This window comes from Sitodiplosis mosellana, unplaced genomic scaffold (genome assembly GCF_009176505.1).
Source record: "Sitodiplosis mosellana isolate CC-2019 unplaced genomic scaffold, AAFC_SMos_1.0 Smas_scaffold_5431, whole genome shotgun sequence".
NCBI classification, from domain to species: Eukaryota; Metazoa; Arthropoda; class Insecta; order Diptera; family Cecidomyiidae; genus Sitodiplosis; species Sitodiplosis mosellana.
Window position 1 is genome coordinate 3,575 of NW_022600673.1, and position 10,582 is coordinate 14,156.

Below are 10,582 nucleotides of genomic sequence, written 5' to 3' on the forward strand. Positions count from 1 at the left end.
GTGCTGCTGCTTTCAGTCCAATTGTTTGGTCGAATTTTTTCGAAAATTCGTCAAAATTCGGGAGAAACTTATGCAATTGTGTTCGATAAACTTTTGTAGTACGGTAGTCGTTATACCAAACAACAATTGCCATTTTTCCACAAAATGCTTTGACTCTCGCCGGCCAATGTGGAAAACCTTTGATTTTTGCCCAAACTATCTCATCAACTGAAAAGTCGATGCGTGCGATTGCATTTTCGCTACTTTCTATGGGGGTTCGCCCAATCGAAGTTGAATCATTGTGCACAATCGGATATTCGCTGACCTGAAAAAAAATACAATTTGTATCTTCAATAATATTGATCTTTAACAGCTGATATTATTAATATCAGATGAGAATCTATTTCACTTCACCTGAGACTGAGTTGACGCAACAGTTCGAGTTACAATTTGCCCAATCGGGACCGATTGGTTGTCAGACGGAATTTGCTTTGAGATTTTCTTATCGTGTGACTTAGGTTCATCAACTTTTACTTTTTCTTCGTCAATCAACAGAGCAAACGATTGAGATTTGGAGCGTGTGACACGACTTGTACGGGTTTCGAATGGAATTTTCTCTGTGCAATTTCGCTTCAAATTGTTCTTATCGTATGGCTTTGGTCTGCTGGAAATACTTTTTTTGTTTTTCATAACCTGAAAAATACAATTTGTATTTTTATTCGAAAAACTATTGTTTAACTATTATTGATAATAATAGTTAAAAATTACTAATTACACTACCTGAGACGCAGCATTTGCTCGAGTTTGAGATGCGGTTTGCTCGGTCAAAGCTGAATGGATGTCGGTCAGCACATTTTGCTTTGGAATACTCTTATCGCATGTCTTCGGTTGTTCAACTTTCGTTTTTTCTTTGTCTATCAACAATCCAAGCGATCGAGATTTGGAGCGTGTGATACGAACTACTGTATTATTTTCTGTCAGTTTTCTTCTTTTAGGCTCGTTATCTGTTGGATCAGATTTTTGCTTTCGTTTGGAATTTGATTTAAGTCCATGACTTGACAACTGCAAAATATAGTATTATTAATATTATATTGTTTTAGAGCATCAAAAAATAGTGTTGATATGCGCTACATACTATTCAGTCTGTCTGATATGAAAAATCATCTATCAATGATTGGATTTCAGCATATTTAACTTTATGATATAATTTATATCATATAAATCACCTTTTTGTTTATTTCCTCAATATCATGCGTTGACAAATTTCGCAATTTTATGCAGATTGTTTGGAGTTTCAGACGATTTTCATCTTCTTGTGCCATTCCTACTTGTGGTGATTGGTTCGTGTTCACACTCGCCAAATGAAGTTCTTTTGTCATGTACTTATGAACTAAAAATAATATTACTTGTATGAAATACATAAAATAGATTCTAGTGAGTATTAATAAACTTACTTTTATTATTTTGAGTTGGTTTTTTAGATCCTTTTCGTGGCATGTTGAAAAAAACTATGAATACGTGCAATAACAATCAAATGTGTTTTTGTTAGGTTAAGGTAATGACAGCTAAGTCAAATGAGTTGACTCGCACACTTTCGCGCTGGAACGATTCCAGTGATGCCGGTTTTTGTGACTGATTTGTCACAATTTTCCAGTAAAAAATATTTGTGAACTATCTTCATAACATTGAATGACATTGAGCATTGAGTATTGAATAATATATTGTCTGCGTGTAATATTATTTTGCCAAAAAGTTTATAAAAGTTAGTATAGTTTTGTGTGTTCTATTTAATTTTAATACAAAATGACCGAAGCCAGATTAACGAGGTCTGGTCAACGTATTTATGAGTACCTCATGCAAGGCAAAAGAACGAGAAATGAAGAAGGTAATGTGAACACTGTGCAATGCACAAGTGTTATTAAAAACAGCTGTTTTTATTTACAAATTGTAAATAATTTGCTATATAATTTAAAACTTTTAAATTATAATTTATATATGTTTAGAACAAAACGAACAATCAAATGCATCTGATAACGTTCCTGTTGCGAAAAGACCCAAAAGGAAAATACCAAAAATTTTGGACGGAACTTTTTATACATTAGATTCTGACGTTGGATCAGATGGAAAAATTTCTGCTAAATGCAATGAATGTAAAGAAATTCGTAAAGGAAATGTTACCAGCACAGGAAACTTTAAAAGCCATTACAAAAAACATCCAGAAAAATTACTACACTTGGAACAATATTTGAAGCAAGAAGACAATAATGACAATGATAATATTGATGGAAATAAATCCAAACAGCCACGAATAGCAGATATGTTAGCACCCGTTAGTGACGAGAAGGTAATAATTTAGCATTGCTAAATTAAATCTATTGCAGACTACAATTTGTGGTTTGAAAATATTCAATAACGAATAAAACTGAATTAGAAATTCTAATTCTTCAACAGATTGCATCAAAACTCGTCGATTTCATTGTCGACGGAAACCTTGCATTCCACATATCACAATTACCATCGCTTCGAGCGTTATTAGAATCTGCCAGTGGAAGAAAGGTGATTATGCCAAGTCGCCGAAAATTTATGGCTTCACTCCAGTCAAAATGTGACGAATTGAAATCTACGCTCAAGCACACCTTAAAAGAACAATCATTTTTGTGCGTAACTTGTGATGCATGGTCGAGCAAAGGACAAAGTTTCCTTGGAGTAACCATCCATTTTTTGAATCAGCATTACAAACGCGAGTCATTTCTTCTGGCATTCAAACGAATGTACGCCAGACAAACTTATTTACATTTGGCGCAAACTTTAGACGAAATTTTCAAAGATTTCGAAATTGATATTGAAAAAATAACTCACATCGTCACCGATGGTGGTTCAGCCTTTTGTAAGATGTTCAAGGAATTCGGCAACACAACTGACGTCATTATGCAAGATTCACCTGAAGATGAGTATGATGATGATACGAATACAGCCCCTACTGCTAGTAGTGAGCAACATGAGACAAGAACTACTAGTTCTAGTGGGAACAATGAGGAGGAATCGTTAGATATGGTGCACGAATTCATGCAAACAGAAACGGGAGAATTATTCCAAAATGAAATTTTGCAGTTTGATGTCGTACAAAATGTTGAACCTGACGATTATTTTGGAGGACGCCTTTCAAATGAACAGCCACAAATTAAACTGCCACCTCAACGACGTTGTTTCTCACATCTTCTCAACCTCGCATCACAGGATTTTGAAAATATGCTACCAACAATGGCCAACAGAGCATTTAAACAAACTTACAATAAATTACATGCGCTTTGGAATACCACAAACCGAAGTTGCTATGCTAAGACGATTTGTCAAAATGAGTTGGGGTGTTCACTTAAAGTTCCTTGCGAAACACGATGGAATTCAAAGTTCGATGCGATTAATAAAATTGTTGATATTTGCAAGAGCGACACGATCTATGAAAGGAATAAAATCAACATTTTGATTAGACGTTTGAAAACTGAATTACGTTCAGCGAATCATTTGTTGATATTGGAACAAAGTGATATATCCGTGATGGAGAATTATGTAAAGGTTATGCAACCGATAGCTTCAGCTTTAGATACGCTCCAAGGAGAATATAATTGCAGCCAAGGATTAATCTTGCCTGTGATATTTTCCATGAAGCACAAGATATCATCGTTTGATGTTGATTGCAACCTTCTGGGCGATTTCAAGCAAACAATGCTGGAGGTACTTGTCGATTATTACTATCAGTAATAATTACAAACTGCGTATTTGCTAATGTCAATTGTGATAGCATTTAACAGTTATTAACTGTTAATTTTATTGAATTATTATTAATAATTTATTTCATTATTCTTTAAAGGTGATCAAGAAGAGGTTTGACAACTGTTTTAAATTCAACTCGGATAACAAAGACCTAATACTGGCTGCGCTTTCCATACCAAATATCAGAGGTGACTTTATTGCAAATGATGATGATTTCATATTTGCCAAGCAGTTGCTGATTGCTGAATGCCGAAAATATAAAACGGTTGAACGCAACAATGAGCCTGAATCAAACAGTGTAACACAAAGCGACGGTTTTATTCTTAGATTCAATTCCCGTCGGATTAATCGAAGCAATTCTATTGAGAATGAAATCGAAGCAGAGGTGGTCGCGTACTTGATGGACGGTGATAGTGATTACAAAATGTTGAACCGCTACCCCGCCATACGTACAATTTTCTTCAAACACAACACAACATTATCGTCGTCAGCCGCGGTAGAGCGCGTGTTCAGCCAGTCCCTCATGATTTTTACGCCTCGCAGAAATCGTATCTCCGCGGAGCATTTTGAACAAACAATATTTTTAAAACATAACAACAAATTAATGAGTGGAAAGTGATTTGGCTTATAAGCTAAAGTTGATCCAAAATAAACATATTTCATTTGGTTAATAAAAAGTCACGTTCTTAATTTTTATTTGATTTTGGGCAATTTATTATTAACAAATTGTTAAAACTATTGAATTATAAATTATAATATCAATTGAACGTTTCTGAAAGTACAAGTTGCATTGTTCAGGCAGTGAACAATTGTTGAGTAAGGGAATAGCAGATGTGGATCTTTTTTCAACTATCCAAATCCATATGATATGATCGAAAGCGAATCATATACGATAGAAACTAATCTTGTTTTATCTAAAAAAGATAAGAAAGATAATCTTATCTATTTCATTGAAGATAAGATAATTATCTTAAGATGAAAAGATATTTTTTTATTGACAGATGCATATCTTATCTTAATCTAGATAGTAGTAAAATGAGTTTTGTACAACACTGTGAACCGAAACATCATTCAACAAGTATTTACAAACGAAACACCAGAAGAAAAATTGAAATTATCAGAAGAAAAATCAAATCGTTTTATAAATGTTTAAACTATGTAAACACGCATACGTTACAATTTGAACGTTGCATGATGAATCGTTGATTAGAAACAACAAAACTTGGGTAAAACACCCATGAATGATATACGGAAGAGTCGTGTTTGAAGTTTGAAACTTTAACATGTTTTGCAAATTGCAAAGCATCGCACAGACCGTGACTTTTTCACGTTTTCACAAAATACTTGTCAATTTATTGTTTTTTTTTTGTTTCATGTTTTTTTTTGTGCCAAGTAAGTATTATTTAGTAACTAAGCAGAACATTGCATTTTGTCAATAAAAATAATAAATGTTGATAAACCAAATCAACTATAAATTTACCAATACGTGCTTTTAATAAGATTCTTAATCTAATAGTTTTGCTTTGATTATTTTTGTCATTGAAACCTCTTTTTGTAAATTTGACAAAAGAAATAATAAACGAATCAAGAAAAAATTAAATTTCAATTCGATTCTATTTCTCGCGCAAACAACAGCTTTTAGGTTTTGTTCTCTATTTAATCACTGAGAATTCTTGCTAGTGTGTGGTCTTTTACAGTTTTTTGTCCAGTAGATTTATTGCAAAGGGGTTTATTCAAGATGAAATTATTTCTAATGATTCTTGTTGTGTGTATCATTTTGGTAATCGCTGAAGAAAAGAAATTTGATAGTTTTTGGGAATTATCATATCTGAATATATACGCGGGTAATTATTGGATTTGTTTTTTTTAGTTGATGAATTTAAGTAACCGTAAGTAACCTGAAAAATTCAATCAAGTTCATGTATCACTTCTAACTACCTGTGTTAGTTTACAACTACCGTGTTTTACTAGTTTTTTTTAACTACCTGTGTTACAAAATAAGGGGAGTCTTCTCAGTCAAAAAGTTGAAAAAATGATTTTTTGAGCTACCTCCCCAACAAAAAATGATAATTTGCCATGCAAAACGTAACTTTTGTTCGGGAGGTACCTCAAAAAATCATTTTTCAAAGTTTTTGACTGAGAAGACTCCCCTTATTTTGGCGAAAAAATAATTTTGCGCTAAGATTACCAACCATGAAAAGTGTATATTTGAGGATTTTTCGATTTTTTGAGAGTTGAAATCGGTCCGACACAGATGATTATCCGACACGGATTATTTTAGTACGCACACTATCCATACTGAGGGATAATTACTCATAGATACAGAAATTTGTAACGTACTCTCTGTACAGTGAGTTATTACGTAAACTTCCGTTGGGTTACGTCAAATTCCGTCAATATCCGTCAAGATCTGTCAATTTCCGTCAAGTTCCGCAAGTTCCGTCAAGTTCCGTACGGATACGGAATTCAATTTGTTCCGCGGAACTCCGTCTCCGCACGGAACCCGTACGAGATCCGTACGGACGCGGAAGCCCGCGGAACAGAGACATCTACCCCGCAATATTCATCACATCAAATAAATTCACCGTTTGAACGTCGCGCTTACCGCGAATTTTTTTAAAAATAGACGTTAAATCGAGTTAAATTCATATTTTATTGGTGAATTCTTAATTCACCGTTTGGAATTTTTTGATTCACATTTTCAAATCTTGGTTCACCATTTTGGACTTGATTCACTGTTATTTTAACATAAGAATGGCGCTGAATAGTTTGACACACCGATTGACAGAGAGGTTTTGTTTTAGGCTCTCTCATTCTGGACGTCAAGGAGAATAGACGTGCGATGCGCGTGTAGATAAAAGTTAAATAAAAAAACGCCGACTAAGGAAACACCGAATTAACTATTCCCTGAGTAAGTCCGATTATATGTCGTGGAACGAACACACACCGAATAACAACAGCACGAACAACCAGAAACCATCAACAGGTACCCATTGGATCGAATCGCCAGACACTCGTGATGACAATGATGATTTTGGTGTTTTTTGAATGTCTTCTTTGACGGTGAACCCACATCGTTGAGTTTTTTCGCCAATTTTTCATTTTTTTTTAACTTATCCGCCACGCCAACGGCATTCACATTGTTCGATGCGGCATTTTTGTACAAATTGTTCCCTTTGCAATTGATATTTTTCGAGATGTCAAGCATATTGTTTGCCGTCAAAATGTTGACCGCAGCGGTTTGATCTTCCGCCAACCACTTCTCAACATGGCTTATGGTACGCCTTAATCTTTGTTTTTGTGTCAGCTGCGGATTTAACTGATTCAGTAGGGTAGTGTTCAGTTTACTGTTTTGCGTTGACATGAGTTTTGTGTACCCTTGCACTTGAGGCGATGCCGAAATCGGAAATTCATTATGATGACGATGACGCGATCGCGAATTTCGGCTATTGTTATTATTACAATTTGGTCTTGAGTTATTATGTTTGGAGCTGTAGTTGTGAAATAGTTTTGAAGTGTGCGCGGCCAGCACGGGATTCGAAATGATATTGTTTGGGGAGCAAATTTTCGCATGCAACATTGAATTGATTGAATTACGTCAATTGGAGAGTATGGTTCAACTCAGCGAAGCATTGGCGAAACTAGAATCGGGCGAAAGTCAAAAACCCGCAATCGCAAAACGAACCTTTGTGCCGCCACCTTTGGGCTATACTTATCAGAAGCCAGGCCTTAGAGGTGATGCGCCCATTCTTCGTTCTCGAACACCAAAGACTCCAGAAATGAACAGAAAAAAAGAAGACAAAAAATCAAGTGCAAAGATACTGGAACATAGATCGAATATTAGGTATACGAGTCCACGAAGAAAAAGGGGTTCAATACAACATCGAATGGGAAGGGCACGATGAGAAGACATGGGAACCACATGGGAATCTCAGTCAACGCAATGAAAAACTAGCCGAGTAAGTGAATTTTGTATATGATGCCTATTTTTTTTTCAAATATATTTTTATTTTTCAAGGTTTACGCGAAAAGAAATTGAATTTAAGCAACACCAAGCCAATGAAATTGTTAGACTTGAAAACATAATCTGATATGAACGCGCTGTTGTTTTAGAGGCCGTTGCTGCCAATGCCCTGGTTTCGCATAATCTTGGGGAACTTACCGACGAAGAATCATTCGAATCACCACATTATGACCCACCAGCCGAAGAAGAGGAAGCGCCTGAAAGCGAAGGAGTTGACAATTTCGCACCATTGCATGAAGAAGATGACGAATTCGCACAATTACATGAAAAAGCCGTCGGTGATGGTAATGAAAAAATTATCTCAGACGGCAAACGTCATAAAATCGTCCTTGGAAAAGGGTTTAAATGTGATGGTTCATTTGTGTCTACGTAAATGGATCAGAAAATTCCCGGCCAAAAATAAGAAGATTCGACGATCCGAATGAGAAAGTGTTCAGAGCTAAGCGTGCACTGATATTGGAGCGCAATTTCACTGGCTACCGATTTAAAGATTCTCTCAAATTCAATGACCTCAAACCGGACAGTCTTCGCAATATGGAATTGAATAAAGTGCAATAAATGATACCAAACGTACATAATGAAACCATACTCCGAGCATGTATATGGAGTTTCAATACATTACATTTGGTACGGGCGTCTAACTCCATCTACGGATTTTTCCAGTAGTTGTGAATCGAGTAGATATATAACGATTTCAACTATTTTTGGGCGAAATTATCTCAAAAATATACAAAAATGAGTTATTTGTTATGCGAACGCTCAAACGGCTACCGGAAATGTACGCGCAAATACATGCAATCGAGTGTATTGTAAATTTGTCATCTAGTAACCATTGCATGTATACTGAATCAGTGCGTACATTAACAGTAGTCGTTTGAGCGTTCGCATGACAAATAACTCATTTTAGCATACTTTTGAGATAATTTCGCCCTAAAATAGTTGAAATCGCAACTCAATAGAACACAACTGCTGGAAAAATCCGTAGATGGAGTTAGACGTTTCAAATATGTCATGTTCTCGTTATGAATGAAACTGTGTTTGACGATGGAATGCGAGTCGTGGCACAAATTCTCAAACTAAAGCCTGCGACACAATTGCCGCCTGGAAAGGAACATGCCGATATTTACTACAATATTCCGATACCAACAAAGAAACCCTATATCGGCTCAAGCAGTCAAACTATGTACAAGCGCAACTCATATCGAGTCCGTCATATAGACAATAATGATACTAAACGTATGTCCGAATTTGATGAACATTGAACACGCAAAAACATTTACATCATATTACATACCGCTAGAAAGCGATGAATCACAATTGAACGAAAAAACGGGAGCAATGGCAGAGTTTTTAACGCTACTCTTCCTAGGGCATGAAGGAATGGAAGAATCGTTTTTCAATACGGTAAGAATTTATCAAATAATAGTGAATGTTCAATTTTTATGTTTGGACAACATTTATGACGTTTATGCTTATCGTTTTTTCGCGCAACAACTGTCGATTTCGATGAACGACATTTAAATAATTTGTGGTTTCATTCATCCATTTCAGAATTTTTACACAAAACCGTCAAGTGCAAAAGAAATATCGATTATAAGAGACTTATGCCGAAACCACTTCAAGTTAACCTCGGCCGAAATGCATTCGGCAGGTTATTTTTTGTTCACACATATAATGGCCAAAACCGAATTAATCAAAACCTCCGAATATGCGGTAAAACAAGGAAATGCGTCTAATTATTACTTACAATGCCCAATGATCAAATGCACATACTTATCCGCATCAAGATATACAATTAAAAACCATGTTAGAACGCAACATCAAAATGAGTCATTTAACGAGGAATCATTTGATCTTATACAAGAAATGGGTTTGCCTTGCCCACACTGTGACAAAATACTATGTGAATTTAGAAAACTCGAACTACACATCTTGGCAATGCATCCAAATAAAAAAAGACACATTGATTTCATCCAAACGCCGTTTACAGACACAACAAAAGTTAACTATACAAAACGGGACCCGCACGGACACGGAAGTCCACGGAACAGTGGGAGCTATGACATCTACCCGCACGACACTGCCAGGCACTTTTGGTCGGGGCTGAAGATGCCTTTAGAAAACGATTTGGAATCATGCTCGATCCGCGTAATGTCGAGTCAGTTCCACTATCAAGCAATTCAATCAAGACCAAGTTTATGGGCAAGTTTATTTTTAAAGCGAAAAAATGATAAAAATGAAACGAATGTTTCTGAATGCTGCAGAAATCACGAGAAAATTCGGAGAGATACGAAGGAAAGACGGAAATACAAGAAATTGTCAACCGATTACCGGAAACGTGATTGACGAAATTGAAAAAAAAACGAAACTATATATAGTGCTTTGGACAGCATACCTAAGATTAAAAAACTAACGTATACGATTAACTCTTGTGAATATTTGTTCAGAAATTAAATGAGAACTGACGAAAAGAAAATGTTGTGTATTGTATTTCAATTACACATTGGTAATGGTAAAAAGTAATTATTGGCTTAATTTAGAACGCCGAATTTGGAGAGGTTGCAACAGAACTTGCAGATATCAACATATTATAAGTATAAGATTAAACAACGCCATAAAGAGTAAGAGATTAAACAATTTCAATGCTAGATTAGAACTAGATTTTCGAATAAAGTAGAAAGTATTTCACTCATAGCAAATTTGAAGAATTTCAGAGCCATTTATTCGCGACGGTTTCTATGATGTTCTCAGAGATTACGTTAGAACAAATAGATTTCAAGTAATACTACTCTCACAATTCGAAGTAGG

General features: G+C 35.5%; 2 protein-coding genes across 2 annotated transcripts; one reads left to right on the forward strand and one right to left on the reverse strand.

The window, feature by feature from the left end:
- Nucleotides 1-384: 384 nt before the first annotated feature.
- LOC129572717 (uncharacterized) lies at nt 385-1,358 on the reverse strand. Its single transcript, XM_055452733.1, has 3 exons — nt 1,206-1,358; nt 760-1,041; nt 385-672 (listed from the first exon to the last, which is right to left on the reverse strand). Exons 1-3 carry the CDS (start codon nt 1,356-1,358, stop codon nt 385-387), a joined length of 723 nt encoding a protein of 240 aa, XP_055308708.1.
- Nucleotides 1,359-1,782: 424 nt separating this feature from the next.
- On the forward strand, nt 1,783-3,738 carry LOC129572718 (uncharacterized). Its single transcript, XM_055452734.1, has 3 exons — nt 1,783-1,864; nt 2,148-2,323; nt 2,431-3,738. The coding sequence occupies exons 1-3, from the start codon at nt 1,783-1,785 to the stop codon at nt 3,736-3,738; spliced, it is 1,566 nt and encodes a 521-aa protein (XP_055308709.1).
- The last annotated feature ends 6,844 nt before the right edge of the window (nt 3,739-10,582 follow it).

What these genes read in the sequence shown, in the direction of transcription:
- LOC129572717 (XM_055452733.1), bottom strand. Translation starts at nt 1,358, where the DNA reads ATGACAAAAGAACTTCATTTGGCGAGTGTGAACACGAACCAATCACCA. An exon ending in TTGAGGAAATAAACAAAAAG is followed by an intron (nt 1,042 to 1,205) that starts GTGATTTATATG and finishes TATATTTTGCAG; the next exon opens with TTGTCAAGTCATGGACTTAA. An exon ending in GAGCAAATGCTGCGTCTCAG is followed by an intron (nt 673 to 759) that starts GTAGTGTAATTA and finishes TGTATTTTTCAG; the next exon opens with GTTATGAAAAACAAAAAAAG.
- LOC129572718 (XM_055452734.1), top strand. Translation starts at nt 1,783, where the DNA reads ATGACCGAAGCCAGATTAACGAGGTCTGGTCAACGTATTTATGAGTAC. An exon ending in AAGAACGAGAAATGAAGAAG is followed by an intron (nt 1,865 to 2,147) that starts GTAATGTGAACA and finishes AAATTCGTAAAG; the next exon opens with GAAATGTTACCAGCACAGGA. An exon ending in CACCCGTTAGTGACGAGAAG is followed by an intron (nt 2,324 to 2,430) that starts GTAATAATTTAG and finishes ATTCTTCAACAG; the next exon opens with ATTGCATCAAAACTCGTCGA.